The 22,018-nt window shown below is 32.7% G+C and overlaps 2 protein-coding genes, 1 long non-coding RNA gene and 1 pseudogene across 8 annotated transcripts; 1 reads left to right on the forward strand and 3 right to left on the reverse strand.

Annotated features, from left to right (window-relative positions):
• Positions 1 to 5,137: 5,137 nt before the first annotated feature.
• LOC110641477 (probable LRR receptor-like serine/threonine-protein kinase At5g45780) lies at positions 5,138 to 7,945 on the reverse strand. Its single transcript, XM_021793202.2, has 6 exons — positions 7,888 to 7,945; positions 7,546 to 7,727; positions 6,887 to 7,019; positions 5,962 to 6,086; positions 5,742 to 5,844; positions 5,138 to 5,433 (listed from the first exon to the last, which is right to left on the reverse strand). Exons 1-6 carry the CDS (start codon positions 7,943 to 7,945, stop codon positions 5,138 to 5,140), a joined length of 897 nt encoding a protein of 298 aa, XP_021648894.2.
• A 368-nt stretch (positions 7,946 to 8,313) lies between these two features.
• LOC110641470 (uncharacterized) lies at positions 8,314 to 13,255 on the forward strand. 6 transcript variants are annotated; one of them, XR_009143561.1, is made up of 6 exons: positions 8,314 to 8,521; positions 8,618 to 8,804; positions 9,631 to 9,922; positions 11,543 to 11,612; positions 11,791 to 11,973; positions 12,119 to 12,611. It is a non-coding gene; the product is annotated as an uncharacterized LOC110641470 (long non-coding RNA). The 6 variants fall into 6 exon arrangements; XR_009143563.1 differs by lacking the exon at positions 11,543 to 11,612 and having other exon boundaries at positions 8,316 to 8,521; positions 12,119 to 13,255; XR_009143560.1 differs by having other exon boundaries at positions 8,317 to 8,521; positions 11,791 to 12,611.
• A 2,745-nt stretch (positions 13,256 to 16,000) lies between these two features.
• LOC110641478 (serine/threonine-protein kinase RIPK-like) lies at positions 16,001 to 19,475 on the reverse strand (annotated as a pseudogene).
• Positions 19,476 to 19,806: 331 nt separating this feature from the next.
• LOC131172808 (probable serine/threonine-protein kinase PBL28) lies at positions 19,807 to 21,561 on the reverse strand. Its single transcript, XM_058134338.1, has 6 exons — positions 21,504 to 21,561; positions 21,108 to 21,307; positions 20,864 to 20,996; positions 20,370 to 20,494; positions 20,179 to 20,245; positions 19,807 to 20,096 (listed from the first exon to the last, which is right to left on the reverse strand). The coding sequence occupies exons 1-6, from the start codon at positions 21,559 to 21,561 to the stop codon at positions 19,807 to 19,809; spliced, it is 873 nt and encodes a 290-aa protein (XP_057990321.1).
• Between the last annotated feature and the right edge of the window lie 457 nt (positions 21,562 to 22,018).

The following is a 22,018-nucleotide window of genomic DNA, read 5'->3' on the forward strand; positions in this document are numbered from 1 at the left end:
AATACAAAGCAATATTTACAAACCCATCTCTAGAATCTCAAACAACTACTCACTAATCATAGTTTCAAGACAAACCCAAATGTATAAATGAAGAAATAATGGAAATCTAAGTTAAGGAATAGAAAAACCCAGAAGAATGGTGATGAATCTGCTGCTGGATGAGTGCAGAACGCCTCTGCTGCTGCTGCAGAAAATGGCTTCACGTGCTCCCTCTTTCTCTCTTTCTTTCCTTGCCAAAAATGCCTCTCTTCCTCCTTATGGAAAGAAAATGATAAAGGAGACTTTATATGGGTTAGGGGTCTGCCCTAGAATGGGTAAAAAGGTAGAAGATTCCAGAGAAAGTGAGGTATAAAATCAGAATAACGAAAATGCCACGTCAGCCATTTCCAGTAAAAACGACATAAGCTGAGTCGGTTGTGTCGCGGGTTGTGTCGCCGGTTGTGTAACTCTCGGCCTGAATATCTGACGATCGACACAACCTGCGACATAAGCTAAATCGGTTGTGCTGCAGGTTGTGTAACTCTCGGCCAATTTTTACTCAACTTCAAAAATTTTTGCAATTCAACTCTAATCTCCTCCAAATGGCTACTCTGATCAAAATACATCAAATTTCTCCAAATTTAACCTACAAAATAAATAAATTCCAAAAATTAGACTAAGAAGTGTGAAAATTATAAAATTGACTAAATATATGCTAATATCTATAATAATAACTATGAATAAGGGTAAATTATGTGCAAAAATTATACCTAAATGATGATATAAAATGCATGCATCAACTCCCAACAGCCAGAAATAAAATCTACAATTAATCAATATTTTTATGGCTAAATTACGAAAATTATAATAAATTGACTGCTAACTTAAAAAAAATTAGGAAATCAAAATAATCCTACAGAACCACAGCCAGCAGCAAACAGAGAAATAAAAGAAAGAAACAAATACTCGGGTCTTTCCAGATTGAAAGCACCAGTGGAAGAATTATATTCAAAACGACAGAAAAAATCCTCGTTTCCAACAACTTCAAGCTTAGCGCAACTCTTGAAACTGTCAGTAACGTCAAGCTTCACCACCATTCTTGAAAGGCCCAAGGCAACAGCCAAAGCTCAATTCTAAGGAAGAAGAAACTTGAAGCTCAAGATTGAGGAAGAAGAATATGGAGGCTCAAGGCTGGGCTCGAAAGAGACAGAGAGGAAGATAGGGAATCGGTTTCGCAAAGGTGAGGAAGTGAGGGTCCTGAGGGACAGAGGGGATAACTGGGGTTTAGGGTCCTATAAGGAATGAGTCGGTTCTGTTCTAGTGTTCGGTTAGTTGACTTCTTGACCAAACTAACTAATCAACCAAAAAGAGAAATGCTAACAGTCGCTTATCTTTCTTTGTCTTAGTAGTTAACGGTAAATAAGCATGTGAATAAGTGATGGAGAGAGAAAAGTTGAAAAACCTGCAAATTGCCTTTGTTTTAGTAATTAAATTTTGCTTTTCCTATAAATTTGCAATTGCAAGTCTTTGAAGGACTTGTGCATTGGCTGGTCGTTCTGGTTCTGGTGCAATTGCAGCTCATTTGAAGCATCCTACATGTAACACCCTAGGCAAATCCCACATCAACAAAACACGGGAGAGATGCTGGGTTCATAAGTTGACAGTTCGTAACTCATAGTGACGCGTTTTAAAACCGTGAGGGCATCTGCCCAGAGCGGACAATATCACTAGTGGGTCGGGCCGTTATTGTAACACCCTAGGCAAATCCCATATCGGCAAAACACGAGAGAGATGTTTGGTTTATAAGTTGGTGGTTCGTAACCCCTAGTGACGCGTTTTAAAACCGTGAGGACTTCGGCCCAGAGCGGACAATATCACTAGTGGGCCGGGCCATTACATTTGTGGTATCAGAGCCGCTCCGCGTGCAACCTTGAACGATGGTGGGGCAAACCTCAGCGAGGACGCTGAGTCCCATAAGGGGGGTGGATTGTAACACCCTAGGCAAATCCCACATCGACAAAACACGGGAGAGATGCTAGGTTCATAAGTTGATGGTTTGTAACCCCTATTGACGCATTTTAAAACCGTGAGGGCTTCGGTCTAGAGCGGACAATATCACTAGTGGGCCGAGGAACTACACTTAAACTATAGTGAGGAGGCATAAATTAATGAAATAAATATAAAAAAAAATGTAGGAAAAATTTTGAGAAAATAAAATAAAATTTAGAGAATTTATTTATTTGGTATCAGAGCTGGACTCCCTCTAGTACGGTGTGTGGTGCGAGGACGCACCAGGCGGAAGCTGGTGGGCTTGTCACGACCCAGGGATGGGGTTGGGACGTGCTTGTTCAACCAGCTACGCACTGGGGTGGAAACTTCGTGTCCCGCATCGGAAATGGGAAGGAAAGATTTGGGCCATATATGTGGGAGCCTTCCTCACCTGGTCAGCGCGCTTTTGGGAATGAAACCTCCCAAGGGACAAATCCGTGAGGCCCATGGGCCAAAGCGGACAATACTAACTGGAGAAGGATCGGGCTGTTACACTACATCTTGTTTTTAATATTTCATGCTCTACATAAGGTTAGCTAGTAGCTAGATTGATGATAGTGTGGTGTGGGCTTCTGTTGAAATACAGCCTCATCTTTCTATACTAATCCAGGTTTTACTGTAATCAAAATCTTTAGGACAGAAATTAATAACCTTTCCACATCCAATTCCAGTGAAATTTTGAAATTTTAAATTTTTATTAAAATTTATTGTGATCGATGATATCATTGCTAAACCTTAGCAATATAATCGATCCTAACTAGTTTGGGATTAAAATATAGTTGTTGTTGTTGTCGTCATAGCCAGGCTTAATAATTGCTAAAATTCAGCATTAACAATCCCCTTGAGCCCAAATACATGGAAGAAATCATCTTCTAAAAGACTTAGGAATGGCCTACTAGTGAAATGCTGTTACATTCTTCCTTTTTATAGGAATACAGCCTTTGCTGCTAGCTTCCTCATTCAATAAACTTTCCCAACATAAAACTTTCCAATGAAAATTTCACATCTTTAGGACAGAATCCCAATTTTAAATATTGTCTCCAGAGGGAACAACAACTAATTGCAAGGTCATTATATCTTTCCAACTTGGTGCATTCATTCCTGGTTATGGAAGATAACCAGTGATTATTTGCTATTGCTGTGTTCAATTTGACCAATTGTGGTAACTTCCTTATTGCCTAGCACCTTCAATCTTTCCCATCAACTTCTCTGGTAATTCCCTTCAATTTTCTCCATATTCTTTTGTTTGCTTTGGGTATTTATTGGAATTTGCATTCTAATTCATACTTGAAATCAAAGCCTGATTGCAATATTTTGATTCTGACTTTAATGGGATGCATATGTTTTTTTGGTGGTTTAATAGGGCTTTGTATTATTAAGTTATTTTAGTTGTATATGAGAGGAACATGAATGTATTAATTTTTGTGCGACATGATTGTGGTAGACACAAGAGCTTGTATTATGTAGTTGTGAAGTTTTTGATTTTATATGTTTTAAATACTCTACCCAGGAAGTAGAGCTGGGATTCTTCCATGTTTTGCATTCTACTATATTTATCAATCAAGAACATAAATAACTATTATAATATAAGCTTACCAAACTCTGATGGGAAATGATAGTCGTTGTCCCTAGGGGTGTGCAAACAGTCAGTTCGGTTTTGAACCGAACTGAACCGATAAAATCGAAAATCGAAAATAAAAAATTTTAAAAACCGAACCAAATCGATTAATAAGAGAAAACCAAACCGAATCGAACCGATAAATATCGGTTCGGTTCGGTTTTAAACCGATTAAACCGAAATTTATAAAATTTCATATTTTTAACATTAAATATAAATAATAAAACATAAAAACAAAAAAAAATTAGAAATCAAAACTCAAAAATCTTAAGGTTCGGTTCGGTTTTCTTTGATTTTGGTTCGGTTCGATTCGGTTTGATTCAATTTTTTTATTTCCTATATATATTAATAATTTCGGTTCAGTTTGATTTTTTTTTTATTTTTTATGAAAATAACCGAACCGAACCGATTAACCGAAATTATCAAAATTATAAACTGAACCGATTGAATTTTAAAACCAAACCGATTGAACCGAATTGAATTGGTTCGGTTTGGTTTTTCGATTTAAACCGAAAACTGCTCTCCCCTAGTTGTCCCCTATTGATTTGGGATAAGGTGTTTGTACTATATATAATACTTAGGCAAACCTCTTCTCCTTGAGCTAATTTTTTGGGTAGATGTAAGCCCAATTCATTTTCTCTACATGGGATAAAGTATTTGTGCTATATATATGATTTAGGCAAAATCTTCTCCCTTTGAGTTTATTTTTGAGGTGGAGTTAGGTCCGATTCATTTTTTCTACAATAGCATATTAAAACTTAAGAGTTTGTTAATCTTTTCACTACAACAATTCAAAGTTGCATTAATTAATTTTTTTTAACTGATAGTTACTTTGTAATTTAGGATTAAAAAAAAAACTCTGATATTCTTCTTTGATGTAGTTTGGATGAAAATTATTTGGATAGTCTACCAGGGATTTTGTCAAGAGAATGAAAATAGTAAGTTCCAAAGCATCACATTTCTTCAAATAATTGCCCATCATCTACAGGTGTGAGCTCATTTCTAGTTGTAATATTAAAGGTTACCTGAGATTATATGTTCTCCCTCTGATGTGAGAAAAAGGGATGAGGAGAGAGTATATGTATTTGTGAGTAATATACGAGCATTATTGTCATAAAAATTTTGTTTTCTGCATCAAATTCTATAAAATTCAATTCTAAAAATTAAGAGATGAAAATATGTATTAAAATTCAATTCTTAAAGACGATTTTATTATGTTTCTCAAAATTTTTAATTAGCTACTATTGAAAATGGTCTCTAATTAAATTCTACAAAATTTTATAGAATTCTATTTGCATTTTTTTTTTCATTTATGCATACAAACCCAAAGACTCATGTGATACTCAAACAGAAAATTTCTACAAAATTTAGACAATGACAATGACATCTCCTATAATCGTACATATAAATTACACCGAGTATTTCTTACAGAAAAAAATAAAAAATTCAAATAATCTCATTCTATACATTATCATTTTATAAATACTAAGCTCATTCTAAATTTATGATTCTACGAAGGACTTCACTAATATTGGGACGCTCAGACATATTAGGACGAGTACAATCCAGTCCAAGCTTTGTAATTGCAATTGCAGCAGCTTTGGAGCACCCAGTTGTTGTTAGTTTTTGATGAACTGCATGTCCTTTGGCAGAGTGAATTGTGCTCGCCCAGTGAGTAATATGCCAGGGAACGCTAGATCCTGGAAATGAAACGACCTTTTCCTTCATAATTAGCTGCAATATCATCACTCCCAAGCTGTATATGTCATTTGGCTTGGTTCCAGGCCCTGCATACAGCTTAACTTAGTTAAAGCTAATAAATATGAAAATAATATTTAATCAAACCTAAATGAATTGAAATATTTTTACTTACTCAAGTTAATAAAAAAAATTTTATATAATTCCATAGAACTTCTTATTTATTTATTTATTTATTTTTAAATAGGAGAATTGAGAAAGTAGGGACTTAAACTTGATTCTATTAGATTGAGTGATATGCTTTCAGCCACTTAATTAAGTCAGGCTAGACAAATCATTCATAAAACATTATACTTCATGTATTAGTAAAAAATTAGTTATCAAAGTTTTGTATTACCATTGTTCATAACTATTGGATCAGTGTATCCAGAGGTACCAAGTCTCAAAGCTTCTCCCTCAGGTGTAACTGCCCCAAAATCAGCTAGTATGGGAGTAAAATCCTGTGGCCATTAATTATGCAGAATCAATTAGAGAAGTGTGCATGGAAATTAAAATCAAACTAAGCATAGATTAATTGATTTTGATTATATTAAATTCATGGGGTTTTCCAATCTAACCTTATCCAACAAAAGATTGTCAAGCTTTAAATCGCGATAGACAAGTGGAGGTGAATGGCAATGCAGCTCTCGTATTGCACGTGCTGCTCCCGTGATAATTTTCATGGTTCTATTCCAGTCTAGTCCTGTAGCAGATCATGACAACAAAGGTTAATAAATTAATCATTCCTTATAAACAAATTAAATGTAAGAGCTAGAATTACATTGGTTAATTTGTTCTCTAATAAAATAAAAATTATTTCACGTTCTATTTTAACAAGAGATATTCTCAGGCTCAGGCATGAGGGCTTGAGTTCAAGTCATGGAGAGCTGGTTGAATTCCGTGAGTTTTGTTTTGAGTGATTTTAAGGGTTAAAAAATTAATTATTAGTTGACATTAAATTTTGTATTCTTTAATTTGTGTGAGACACAATACAATGCAACAAACATAATAATGGATAAATTTTAACAACCGTCCTTAAACCTATATAGTTATAACACTCCAGTCCTTCAATTTAAAAGTGTAATATAAAACCCTATCAACTTTAAAATTTTGCACAGTAAAATTCTTCTAACTTCTAATTACTAGTTTTCCAGTTAGACGTTTTAGTGTAACGCTTAGTCATCATTTCTCTTTTCTCTCTTAAGCCATGTGTAAATTGAATATTTCTACTCTCTGTACAGAAAATAAATTTTCATGTGTCGAGAAAACAATTTACACTTTGCATATGAAAAGAAAGAAACGTTAGCATCTAACTGGAAAATCAATAATTAGAAGACATAGGGATTTTACTGTGTAAAAATTTGAAAGTTGAGAGAGTTTTATGCTAAATTTTAAAGTTGAAGGACTATAGTATTACAGTAATATAAGTTCAGGGACAGTTATTAAAATTACAGTCGTTAAAATTTATCCCATAATAATATATTAATGAGTTTAGAAGATTACCCGATAATTTGCTCTTGACAGTTCCATGTTGCATAAATGGGTAGACAAGATACAATTTCTCTGGAGTATTACAATAGCCAACCAACTTGATGATATTACTATGCATCATGTTGGATAAGTACTTAATCTCAGCCTGAAAATAAACAAATATATAAATAAAGAATGTAAACAACAATGCAATTATAAGAGGATATTGGAGTCTAGGGTTTATTTGACATAAATAAATTCCATAAAATTAAAGAATTGAAGTATTATGCGTGGCAATTATTGTTGTAGTTGAAAAGTGAAGAATGGTGTTCAATTATGAAGAAAATTCTCGCAATCAGCTCATACACTTCTGATCGAAAGAGGAAGAAGACAGAGTTGAAAGATAGCACAGAACACAGCATGCGAAGCAAAGAAACTCAGTCAAGAAATTGCAAGTGAATCAGTGGGCAATGCTGCAGAATTCTCTTTAATTGCAAGAAAAACAGGATCGAAGTGTTTGTGAGCTGTAAGTGTCTGCATTTTCTGCATTTGCTTATCTTTAATTTCTACCTTGAAATGAGTTCCTTGCAGTCCAAGAAATTACTCAATACTACTCTCTGGCTTTCAATGAACATAAAATGCATGATTTTGAGTGAGATTTAGTTGCTAATGATCAAACAAATACATCTCACCTGCCATTGAAGCCTGGTTTTTGTATCTAATTGGCGAGAGACCTTGACAGCTACTAGTTTACCATTATAGTTTCCAAGATAAACACTGCCAAATCCTCCATGCCCAAGCAAATTTTTCGCACTAAACCCATCAGTGTATGCACTTAACTCGGACGAGCTAAACGATATCACAGCAGCTGAATCTGTAAAAACATGAATTATTCAAGTATTTTAAATTTTAAAAAATCCCATAGCCAGTTAGAAAGAAAAAATTGGTTGTATTCATCTCAAACATCTACAACGCCCTCTATTTAATGGAGAAGGATAAATATAGTAAATGAAAAAAAAACAATTAATCAATACCATCTTCAATAGTGATCCGATCTGCATGTTGAAGGCAACAACACAAGGAATTACCCATTTCGAGCAAACAAGTGGCAGAGGAGGGTCATGAAGTAGAAGTATAAGAGCTAAGAAATGGGAGGTTTCTAGAAGAAAATTTTGACTAATAACTTGGACAAAACGGTGCCGTTTGATAAGATTCCAGTTCCAGAATTTGTTGTTACGTGAGCAAGAAGTTTTGACGGCGCCAATTTTTAGCAGGGATATCTATGCATGATTTCATTGTACCAGTAGGGCATTGGATTTTACTGGTCAGAACAAGAAAAAACTGGGCCCACAAGAAAGATGTTGGTTCCATTGGTGGACGGTTCTCTCTTAGCGGATGGGGTAAAAGAAAAGTGGAAGTGGAGAATGTAGGGCCCAAAAATGGGGAAGGAAATAATTTTTAAAGAAAACAGAGGGCTGAATTTTTAAAGTTTCGTCTCCACAGAGTGATAAGGTCATGGCTGGATAGTACTAGCGAGTTGACTTCTAATTGCAAGTCATTGTTATTCATTTTCCTTTACAAGAAATAGCAGAAACCTCAGAATGAGATGTGCATTTTCTGATCTATCTGATCCCATTCTTGGATTCCAAAGAACGAGGAGAAAAATCTGTAAGTTGGGTCTCTATAGCTGTAAAAGGATATAAATTTTATGTTGAATTTGTTCCTAGCTAGTTTAATTTGGTTTCTTGATGATTTTATTTTCAGCTGTGTGCATATGCATATCTGAAGAATTGTTTCAGTTATATGAAGGCATATATATCAGATGATAGACAAGATAACAAGATGCATACAGCTTAGCTAGGTTCAAATCTTACCAACGGAAAAATACAGGATATAGATATTTACTTTTGGGTTAGAACACTTGAAGAACCTACAAGTTGCCTTTATTTTGGTAATTAAATTTTGCTTCTATAAATTTGCAATTTCAAGTCTCTGAAGGACTTTTGCATTGGCTGGGCGTTCTGGTGCTGTGGGTTTGACATAGTCCAATTCCATGCTCTGTTATTGCTTAGCAGCTCATTTGAAGTACCCTACATCTTGTTGTTAATATTTCATGCTCTGCATTAAGTTAGCTGGTAGCTAGATTGACAGTGTGGTGTGGGCTTCTGTTGAAATACAGCCTCATTTTTGTTAAGTACTCCATTTCGGACTGAACGTAGATAAACATGTATATCTTCAATTTCACTAGCCAGTGTTGCATACTTTAACATCAAAAAGGATAGAGGATTTTTTTTTTTTTTTTTTTACGGGAAGAGAGTTAATTTTAATTAATTTGGATGTTAAGGATATATCATTGGGGCCAAGGGCGCATTGGCACCTAAAATTTCGATTTTTTAAAAATTTTTTAGGGTTTATAAAAAAAATTTCAAATTCTTTATTAAAAAATCAATTGAATACATATACATAAGAGAGAGAGAGAGAGAGAGAGAGAGAGATAGGGGAGAGGGGAGAAAAGAGAGAGGGGTACTGGGGTAGGGATGAATTACACCTAGTATTTCTTAAAAAAAAAAAAAAAAATTACTGAGCTGGAGCTAGAGAGAGAGAGAGAGGGGTAGGTAGGGGAGAGGGGAGAAAAGAGAGAGGGGTAGGGGATGAATTACACCAAGTATTTCTTAAAAAAAAAAAATCAAATAATTTCATTCTATACAATATTATTTTATAAATATTGAGTTCGAATTCGAGATTAAATTAATTTTTTTTTTTGTCTTTTTTGATAGCTTTCTAAATTTATAATTCTATGAAGGACTTCATCAATATTTGGACGCTCAGACATTGTAGGATGGAGACAGTCCAATCCAAGTTTTGTAATTGCAATTGCAGCCAATTTGGAGCACCCAGTGGTTGTTAATTTTTGATGAACTGCATGTCCTTTGGCAGAGTGAATTGTGCTCGCCCAGTGAGTAATATGCCAGGGAACGCTAGATCCTGGAAATGAGACGACCTTCTCCTTCATAATTAGCTGCAATATCATCACTCCCAAGCTGTATATGTCATTTGGCTTGGTTCCAGGTACTGCAAATAGCTTAACTTAGTTAGAGCTAATAAATATGAATGTCATATATAATCAAACCTAAATGAATTGAAATATTTTTACTTAGGTTAATAAAAAAAATTATATAATTCATAGAACTTTTTATTTATTTATTTTTTTTCTAAATAGGAGGATTAAAAAAGTAGAAACTCGAACTTGATTCTATCATATGAGTGATATGCTTTAGTGACTTAGTTAAGTCAAGCTAAACATATCATTCATAAAACATTATACTTTATATATTAGCAAAAAATCAGTTATCAAAGTTTGGTGTTACCATTGTTCATAACTATTGGATCAGTGTATCCAGAGGTACCAAGTCTCAATGCTTCTCCCTCAGGTGTAACTGCCCCAAAATCAGCTAGTATGGGAGTAAAATCCTGTGGCCATTAATTATGCAGAACCAATTAGAGAAGTGTGCATGGAAATTAAAATCAAACTAAAGCATAAATTAATGGATTTTAATTATATTAAATTCATGGGGTTTTCTATTTTCTAATCTAACCTTATCCAACAAAAGATTGTCAAGCTTTAAATCGCGATAGACGAGTGGAGGTGAATGGCAATGAAGCTCTTGTATTGCACGTGCTGCTCCTCTGATAATTTTTAGGGTTTTATTCCAGTCTAGTTCTGCAGCAGATCATCGCACTTAATCAGATAACTGCAACTAACCAAGTTCTACTTAAATAAGTTACTCTATTCTATAAGAGAAATAGAATGCACTGCTCCTCAGGAAGTTGGTTTGATAATGTAAACCAAAAAAGATCCTTTGCTGCACTTCCTGAGAAGTTATACTTCCTTTGTTTACTTACCCTAATCAAACAAGTTAGAGGTGAGAATTTTTTACTTGATTTATTAATCAACATGAATCTGTACTACTTAAAACAATTCATAATTTATTTTAATCAGTATAAAATCTTCAATGGCTTAAATCTAAATAATCTGTAAAATTGAGAGTTGACTCAATATGATTTGATCTAAAATTAATACATTTGAATTTATCTTATTAATTCAAATTTTAATCTAAAAATTAAATTGAAAAAAATAAATTTTCTGAATATTTAATATTTTAACACAATAAATTACAATTACAAATTGACCTGATATTCTTTCTGTATAATGACTTAATGGATAATTCAAATCAATCCACAACCTAAAATGATCTGATTCAAATTCATAAAAAAAGACTTGAAATGACTAACAATTCAGCTCTATCACTATTTTTTTTAAAGGAGAGAAAAAAAATAAATAAAGGTGCATTGAAAGGGGAATTTACAGTTTAGTTTATGAGTTTTGCTCAATATTATACTTTAATATCTAGATTTTACAAATTAATTATTTAGTCTTTTTAATTTTAATGTATAATAATTTAGTCATCCATTAACAGAAGGACTAAAAAATAAAAAATTTTCTAAAATCTAACGACAAAATTCAGGGATCAAATTGTAAATTTCCCAAAATGAAAAGTAAGATTAGCTCAGACTCAGTACATTGATTGAGTGACTGAATATCAAATGCAACAAACATAATATATTATTGAGTTTGGAAGATTACCTGATAATTTCCTCTTGACACTTCCGTTTTGCATAAATGGATAGACAAGATACAATTTTTCTGGAGTATTACAATAGCCAACCAACTTGATGATATTTCGATGAATCACATTGGGTAAGTACTTCATCTCAGCCTGAAAATAAATGAATATATCATCTTAATTAAATAAACTATATATTAGTAATAAAGAAACGTAAGCAACGATGCAATTAATGAAGGAAATTGGACTCTAGAGTTTATTTGGTATGAATAAATTCCATAAAATTAAGGATTGAAATATTATATTTGGCAGTTATTGTAACTGAAAAGAGAAGAAATGCAATTAAAGAGTTGATGGTGTTCAATTATGAAGAAAATTCTTACAATCAGCTGGCAGGCAGAAGGCAGAGTTGAAAAATAGCACACAACACAGCATGAAACAAAGAAAATCAGTCAAGAAATTGCAAGAAAAACAAGATCAAAGTGTTTGTGAGCGGTAAGTGTCTGCATTTGGTTATCTTTAATTTCTATCTTCAAATGAATTCTTTGCAGTCAAAGAAATTACTCAGAGACTATTCTCTGTTTTTCAATGGAATAAATGCATGATTTTGAATGAGGTTTAATTGCAAATGATCAAACAGAAATGTCTCACCTGCCATTGAAGCCTGGTTTTTGTATCTATTTGGCGAGAGACCTTGACAGCTACTAGCATACCATTATAGTTTCCAAGATAAACACTGCCAAATCCTCCATGCCCAAGCAAATTTTTTGCACTAAACCCATTAGTGTATGCACTTAACTCGGACGAGCTAAACGATATCACAGCAGCTGAATCTGTAAAAACATGAATTATTCAACTATTTTATATTTTAAGAAAATCCCATAGCTAGTTAGCGAGGAAAAATTGTTTGTATTCATTTCAAACATCTGCAACGCCCTTGATGTAATGGAGAAGGAGAGAGATAGAGAAAGAAGAAAAAATAAGAACAATTAATCATTACCACCTTCAGTACTGATACGATCTGCATATCGACTACAACAACTCAAGGAATTACCCATTTCTAGCAAAAAGTTCTCCTGTTACACTGCTTCAGAATTGCTTACAGTGGCAGAGGAAGGCATTGAAGTAGAAGAGTAAGAAATGGAAAATTTTTTTAAGCAAATTATTTTGATTAAGAACTTAGTGTAAGACAAAATGGTGCCATTTCATAACATTCCAGTCCCTGAAATTTGTTGTTACGTGCACAAGAAGCTTGGAATATGGCGCCAATTTTTATCAGGGGATATCTATGTGTGTTTAGTATATCAGTAGGCTTTGGATTTTACTAGTCAGAACAAGAGAGGACTGGGATTGATGTTGGTTCCATTGGTGGACGGCTCTTTCTATGTGGATGGGAGAAGAAAAATGTAAGTGGAGAACGTAGGGCCCAAGAATTGGAAGGAAAGAATAATTTTGAAAGAAAGCGCAGGGTGGAATTGCGAGGAAGGACCTTTTGGAGAGAGTGACAAGTTTCGTCTCCATATAGGGATAAGGTCATGGCTAGATAGTGCTAGCGAGTTGACTACAAATTCGAAGTCAATATTATACGTTTTCCTTTGCAGGAAATAACAGAAACCTTAGAATCAGATATGCATTTTCTGATCTATCTGATCCCAACAATGGATTCCAAAGAAAGAGGAGAAAAATCTGTAAGTTGGGTCTTTCTAGCTGTAAAAGGATATAAATTTTATGTTGAAATTGTTCCTAGCTAGTTCAATTTGATTTCTTGATTTTATTTTCAGCTCTGTGTATATGCATATCTGAAGAATTGTTTCAGTTATATGAAGGCATATATATCAGATGATAGACAAGATCACAAGAACATATAGCTTAGCTAGGTTCAAATCTTACCAAAGGAAACATGCAGGACATAGATATTTACTTTTGGGGTAGAACACTTGAAGAACCTGCAAGTTGCCTTTGTTTTGGTAATTAAATTTTGCTTCTCCTATAAATTTGCAATTTCAAGTCTCTGAAGGACTTTTGCATTGGCTGGGCGTTCTGGTGCTGTGGGCTTGACATAGTCCAATTCCATGCTCTGTTTATTGCTTAGCGGGTCATTTGAAGTACCCTACATCTTCCTGTTAATATTTCATGCTCTGCATTAAGTTAGCTGGTAGCTAGATTGATGATAGTGTGGTGTGGGCTTATGCTGAAATACAGCCTCATCTTTCTATACTAATCCAGGTTTTATTGTAATCAAAATCTCTATGACAGCAATTAATAACCTTTCCACGCCCAATTCCAGTGAAATTTTGAAATTTTAAACCTTTATGAAAATTATTTGTGATCGATGATATCATTGCTAAAACTTAGCATTAACAATCCCCTTGAGCCCAAATACACGGAAGAAATCATCTTCTAAAAGACTTAGGAATGGCCTACTGGTGAAATGCTGCTAGATTCTTCCTTTTTATAGGAATACAGCCTTTGCTGCTAGCTTCCTCATTCAATAAACTTTCCCAACATAAAACTTTCCAACGAAAATTTCAAATCTTTAGGACAGAATCCCAGTTTTTAATTATTGTTGGGAGAGTTGAAGTTGGAGACATCTAGCCAGGATAGAGGATTTTTAGTTTTTTGAGAGGGAAGAGAGCTAATGTTAATTAATTTCGATGCCAGGATATATTCAGAAACGGACCCACAACAACATTTTTTACTACTATCAAATTTTGATGGAGCTGGGAAGGAATGGAAAGGTAGGAGAGAGAAGGGAAGGGAGGGGGGAGAGGGACAGAGAGGGAGCCAATATGGAGCATCCAGTCGTTGTTAAATTTTGGTGAACTACATGTCCACTGGCAGAGTGGATTCCCCTTGCCCGGTGAGTAATATGCCAGGGAATGCTAGATCCTGGAAATGAGACGACCTTTTCCTTCATAATTAGCTGCCATATCATCATTCCTAAGCTGTATATGTCATTTGATTTGCTTCCAGCTCCTGCAAATAACAAATATGAATATAAAGTAGTATGCATTTTATTAAGCAAATCTGAATTTTCAATCGATTTTTACTGAATTCTCTTTAAATACTAATAAAATTTAACCAAATTATTTAAATAATCAAACCTAAATGAATTGAAATATTTTTAGTTACTCAGGTTAATAAAAAAAAATTACATAATTCATAAAACATTGATTTAGTTACTCAAGGCTATAAGAGGAGCCAGAGAATCGGTTTTGCAGACGTGAGGTGAGGTAAGGGACAGAGGGACAGGTCAGGCAATGCAGCGCTTGTATTGCACAGGCTGCTCCCCCGATAATTTCTAGGGTTTTATTCCAGACTAGTTCTGTAGCAGATCATCACAAAATGGTTAATAAACTAATCGTTCCTCATAAACAAATTAAATATGCATTGGCCCATCACCCGTTAAGAGTCTCTGTGTTGTGTGCTTTGGGCCTATCTTTTTGTGTTTGGGTGATTGGAGCTTAGCTAGTTAGGTTCCTGCTTGTGTTATGGGTCATGGACCGTGTATTGTGTTATTATCATTGTTTGATTCAAAATACTTTATTTCCTAATAATACACTTTTAGAGAATTTGTTTCTTAGAAAATATAATATAAATATATTTTATCTGTAAAATAACTTATAAAAAATAGTTTATTTCTAAATTGTAAAAAAAAATTCTGTCATTGGCCTAAGTGTGGGTGTGTTTTTGTCTCATGAAAAAAAAAACCCATAAAATAATTTAAAGTATAATAAATTAAAGAATAAATTGACAAATTACAATGCACTTAATTAGAAAAGTGTAACTTATCAAATCTCACCTAGATAAGTTACTTGCAAAAAGTTCTATTTTCTTAGTTTACTTATCCGGGTAACTGAAAATAATATTTTTTTTCTATATTTCATAGGAAATTCTATTTTCTTAATTTATTTGTCCCAATTAAAGAAGTCTTTCTCTGATTCCAATGTGCGTGCGTCTTTGCCTCATGAAAGAAAAAAAAATACTCATAAAATAATTTAAAGTATAATAAATTAAAGAATAAATTGACAAATTACAATGCACTTAATTAGGGAAGTGCAACTTATCAAATCCCACCTAGATAAGTTACTTGCAGAAAGTTTTATTTTCTTAGTTTACTTATCGAGTAATTAAAAATAATATTTTTTTTCTATATTTCATAGGAAATTTTACTTTTTTGATTTATTGCCCTAATTAAAGAAGTGCCCCTGACCCAAGTGTACGTGTGTCTTTGCCTTATGAAAGAAAAAAAAATAATACCCATAAAATAATTTAAAGTATAATAAATTAAAGAATCAATTGACAAATTACAATGCACTTAATTAGGGAAGTGCAACTTATCAAATCCCACCTAGATAAGTTACTTATAGAAAGTTCTATTTTCTTAATTTATTTACCCGGTAACTAAAATTAATATTTTTCTATATTTCATAAAAAATTCTACATTCTTAATTTATTTACCCCCAATTAGAGAAGGCCTAAATTTATCAGTGGGATTATCTCCCCTTCTCTACTAAAATGAAAATTATTTCACAATCTATTCTAATAAGAGATATTCTTAGGTATGAGGAGCCTTGAGTTAAAGTCATATAGGGGAAATGGCTTGTTAATCGATATGAATCCGTAAGACTTAAAACAATTTATAAATTATTTTAATCAGTATAAAATCATAAATGACTCAATTATATGATTTGATCTAAAATTAATCTGTTTGAATTGATACTATCAATTCAAAATTTATCTAAAAATTAAATTAATAAAAAATAAAATTTCTGAATAATTAATATTTTAACACATAAAATTACAATCCATTAATTGACTCAAAATCTTTCTGTAATTCGAATCAATCCACAACCTAATTGCCTTGGCAACCTAATTGCAACAATTTTTGTGTAGGGTAAGTTCTGCTTGCCCAGTCCCCAATTCGCCAAGGCACGTCAGCTTCAATATCGGTAATCATTTCCTTTGTTATTAGTTGTAATATTATTTCCCCAAAACTGTAAATATCATCTGCTCTGCTTCCTGATGAAAAGAAAGGAAAAAAAAAAAGTCTATTACTCAACATGCAATTGGCCTTTTATATTTTTAATCTGAAGGAAAAAAGTTACCTGAGATTATATTTTCTCCCTCTGGTGCAACCTTCCCGAAATCAGCTAGTTTGGGAGTAAATTTCTGTACTCATAGGGACCAATCAGAATTCAGTAGTTAACCAAAAAAATAAAAGCTTCTTTGTTCATTTTGTTATATTAAAATATTATAAAACATGAATAATTGATTGACCTTATCGAGCAAAATATTTTGCAGCTTTAAATACCTATGGACAAATGCAGGCGTAAACTCATGTAGCTTCTGTATGGCACTTGCAACTCCTTTGATTATTCTAAGGTTTTGCTCCAATCCAGGCCTATAACCAAAAACTTTACATAATTTTTGAAACTCATCGAGATCTATATATTTTAAACTAGGTATAACATGGAGAGCACAAGGGATCAAGAACAAATTATCTAAGAACAATCTGTAAATTTCTTGATCAAGAAATAAGATCAAGAAATAAAACTTTCTCATGTTATAATTAACTATGCATGTAGGTAATTGATATGGATGTATGCATGCATCCTAATCTTGTCTCACCCTACTTCAAATATCGGCTTGGACAAGGATTTCTAATACCAGAAGCAATATTAAGAGATAGATAATTACCTGATAATTTACTCAAGACAGTCCCATTTTGCATGAATGGATAGACAAGGTAGAATCTTTCCTGAGTTTCACCGTAGCCAAATAGCTTGATGATATTTTGATGCCTCACTTTTGGTAAGTACTCCATTTCAGCCTGAATATCGATAAACAACTTCAATTTCACTAGCTAGTATTAATTTCATACTTAAACATCAAAAAGAAGATTGGTATTTTGCTTACCAGCCACTGGGTACGTGCTTCTTCAACTTTGTTGCTAGAGAACTTAACAACTCCATGTTTGCCATAAACGTATCTCTCTTGCCTCCCCTTGATGATTCCACGATAAACCCGACCAAATCCTCCCAGGCCGATGAATTTTCTTTCACTAAACGTATCCATGTAAGCATTTAACTCCTCAAGAGTAAACTTTATTATGTCTCCTGAATCTTTCAAGAATATTAATTTAGACGTTATTCACCTTTTCTATAATGACCAAAAATGAAGAAATATCAACAATTTCACATGTGATTTGACTGAAAACTAATTCGGTAATAGAACGAAAAAAATATATTGAAAGTTAAAAAAGGCAATTGCTAAAATTAATTAAAACTTCCTGATAGAATTCAAAAATATTTTAAGTTATCTATGAGATTTAATTTATTAGCATTAGAATTATCAAGAGTTGTGAAGTTTTAATTTATATAAATTCGAATAATAAAAATAATAATAAAAAACTTAAGTTTGGATTCTTTATTCAATTAGGCCTAATTTATAATTTATATATTTATACATTAATTGATATAAATTGGTGATGTCAACTACCAATTTATACCTTATAATGAAAGTTAAGGATTAGAACTTTCAAAATAATAAGAGAGAGAGAGAGAGAGAGAGAGAGAGAGAGAGAGAGAGAAATAATTAGCTCACCACCCTTTGTAATGTTCTGATCTCTCTGTAGACAGAAAGAAGATATAAAATTTGCCATCCCTATGATCACTTTAGCGATCACTTCACCCCGTTCATGACAAGTAGAAAAGGAAATGATATGTATATATAGTTGATAAAGCAAAAATCAGTGGTTTTGTTCGAATATGCTCTTTGATGTGTCCCATATTTTAGTTTATAGTATCTTTCAAGAAAAATTACCATTTAATATTCTATTTTTTGTAGCCAAATCAATGATTTGGTCCCATATTTTAAAAAACATATTAATTAATTTACAAATTTTGATTTCCTAATGTACTTTCATCTCTCCATCTATTTTTCTCAACTTTTACCGTTAATAATAGACATATTTGTCTTTGAATTTTTACTATTGTTAAAACCTTTATCCGATCACCTAATTTTAGTCCCTTATCTAAGGATTAAATGGATAAAAATAAATAGAATGATCAAATAGTTTATGAAATCAAATATGAGAGATTATATCATATATTTTTAAAAACATAAGAATCAAAATATTATTTTTAATAATATCAGAGACTAAATAATAATTTTTAAAATTACAATATTGACAAGGGAAATTAATTAAAAAAGAACTTGGTTAGCCATTAAGAAACATCATCTCATCTCTACAATAAGTTGTAGCTTTGTGTAACATGTGTTGGTATCTTTTATAATAATATTATAATCAGAATAATTGTTCCCTGTAGGTTTTACTGTAATTAAAATCTGTAGGTTTCTATACTCATCTTTCCATGTAAATGTCAAATCACACATAATGCAACTTCATTTTCTGCATTCCTTTTCATGTAAGACCTGTAACTATATTATTTGTGCATTTCAAACATGTCTTCAAACTTAACTTTAGCCACGAAACTAGAAAAATTTTCTCGACCTAATTTTTTACATAAATAAATAGCTGATGGCTTTTTGATCAATTTTTTGAATATCGTTTTAAATTGGATATTCATAATAATTGAAACCTGAGTATCTATTTTCGCACATTTGATTGTTGCTTTACACTTTTGTATCTTTCATTTCAGGGATTTTCTTCACGGTAAATTATTAGATGTATCTGGTACACATGCATCATCTTTCATAATCACGTGAGATCTACTCTCTATATTATAGAGAGTAGATCTCACGTGACTATATTATAGAGAGAGCTCATTTTTCCTAATTTCTCAATGAGTCGTCTTCTTGTCACGAACTCGGAAATTTCAAATGCAAATAATCCTCTCAGCAGATTTCTTATCTAAACTTGGAGTAACACTTTCAATAGAAATATTTTCTTCATGAGCGCATTTTTCTTTCTTTTCTTTCTCTTCACTTTCACCTCTGATTTCCAAAACTAAATCGTCAAGCTCTGATGCCATGCTTTGTAGCAAACTCTGATGCCACTTTGTTAGAAGCGTTTAGGATTCAATACTACTTAATTGGGAAAGAGATGAATAACATATAAGATAATTGAAAAAAAATCCTCAAAACAATAATATTATAGATAGCTCCATGTTATATGGCACACTATTTTAGATGAGTATATATGGCAGTCACCATACAGTATCAACACTCCTCATTAAATGCCCGACACTTATTTATAAGCCACACACATTTCTAGGCATCAAACATTTATCTATATTCCAACACGAAGAGCACCAAACAAATCCAAATAAACCAGAGGATGCAAAGATTTTCACTATGCTAGGCCTATGATAAATAGGCAAGCTTGTCAATAACTTGAGCAATGGTTGGGCGGTCTTGTGGCTGGGGTTTGACACATTCCAGTCCAAGTTCTGTAATTGCCTTGGCAGCTTCTTCGGAACATCCAGTTCTTTCTAATTTTACATGCAATAATTTTTGTGTAGGGTAATTTCTGATTGCTGAATCCCCAATTCGCCAAGGCACGCTACAATTAGCTTCAATGTAGGTAATCTTTTCCTTCGTTATTAGTTGCAATATTATTTCTCCAAAACTGTAAATATCATCTGTTTTGCTTCCTGATGCAAAGAAAAGAAAAAAGATCTATCATCCAACATGTAATTGACCTTCTATATTTTTAATCTGAAGGAAAAATTTGACCTGATGAGTTTATATTTTCTTCCTCTGGTGTAACCTTCCCCAAATCAGCTACTTTGGGAATAAAATTCTGTGCTCATGGGACCAAGTAGAATTTAGTAGTTAACTAGAAAAAAATGGTTTTTTTATATATATATATATATATATATATATATATATATATATATATATATAGAAATGAATAATTAATTAACCTTATCGAGCAAAATATTGTGCAGCTTTAAATCCCTATGGACAAGTGCAGGCGTAAACCCATGTAGCTTCTGTATGGTATTTGCAACTCCTTTGATTATTCTAAGGGTTTTGCTCCAATCCAGGCCTATAACCAAAAACATTACACAATTTACTTAACATGAATCTATTGAGTTTCTCAGCTCACAAATGGAGCTGAATTACATTTTAAAAAGCAAGGGTTCAAGAACAAATTATGTCAGAACTATTCTGAAAATTTCTTGATCAAGAAAAAAGGAACTTTCACATGTTATAACTAACTATCGATATAGTTAATTAACATGGATGTATGCACGCATCCTAATCTTTCACATGTTTAAGCTGGTTGATATTTGTTAATATCCCACAATGGTTTGGGATAGGACAATATGCCCCCTGGCCTTTTGGACACTCCTTTCCTTGAGCTACCTCGAAGCAACATCAATAATAATTAGAAATTTACTAGGAGATAGATAACCTGATAATTTATCCAAGACAGTCCCATTTTGCATGAATGGATAAACAAGGTAGAACCTTTCCTGAGTTTCACAGTATCCAATTAGCTTGATGATATTTTGATGCCTCACTTTTGGTAAGTACTCCATTTCAGCCTGAACATAGATAAACAACTTCAATTTCACCAGCTAGTATGCCTAACTTTTCTTGATCTAATGGTTCCTTGTACAAAAGATAATAAAAAATATTATTCTAATTTTGCTTACCATCCACTCGGTTCGTTCTCCTTCAACTATGTTGCGGGAGAACTTAACAGCTATATGTTGGCCATTAATATGTCTCTCTTGCCTCCCTTTGATGATTCCACGATAAACGCGACCGAATCCTCCCAAGCCGAAGAATTTTCTTTCACTAAACGTATCCGTGTAAGCATTTAATTCCTCAAGAGTAAACTTTATTATGTCTCCTGAATCTTACCAGAATTAATTTAAAATTTCAAACCTTATTAGAGTCTAATAAATAATAAAAAAAAAAAAACACACTTAATTTAAAATTCTTTATGCAATTAGGCCTAATTTATAACTTACAAAAAATCTCGCTTAAATATAAAGACTCCATTAAGGATTCCAATTTGAGAGAGAGAGAGAGAGAAATAAGCTCACCGTCCTCTGTAATGCTTTGATCTCTGTGTTGGAAGCAAGAAGATAGAAAATTTCCCATACTTATGATCATTTCACCTGATCATGACAAGTAGAAAAGGAAATGAGATATATATACATATAGTTCATAAAAAAATAATTAAAAAAAAAAGGCAAAGCGATGGTTTTTATCGAATATATGCTCTTTGATATATTCCACATTTTAGTTCATTTTTTTTTTCCAAAATTTTTGAGACAATATACACTTTCTATATTCAATAATTTATGCAAATGCTCTTTGCAGCGATATTAATTTTATTGTTATAAAATTAACATTAAGAAGCAATATAAATAATTATTATTAATAATACATAAAAAAATATACACTAAAAAAATAATTACCAACTGATTGAATTGATTGTAATACTTATTATTTTTTGTAGTGATATGTTAACAAGTATCAATTGATAAATCTTTGGCAACAATAAATATTGTTATTAATAACATTTTTTTCCTAGCAATTATAATTTTATTGTAAA

Source organism: Hevea brasiliensis, chromosome 14 (genome assembly GCF_030052815.1).
Source record: "Hevea brasiliensis isolate MT/VB/25A 57/8 chromosome 14, ASM3005281v1, whole genome shotgun sequence".
Taxonomy (NCBI): domain Eukaryota; kingdom Viridiplantae; phylum Streptophyta; class Magnoliopsida; order Malpighiales; family Euphorbiaceae; genus Hevea; species Hevea brasiliensis.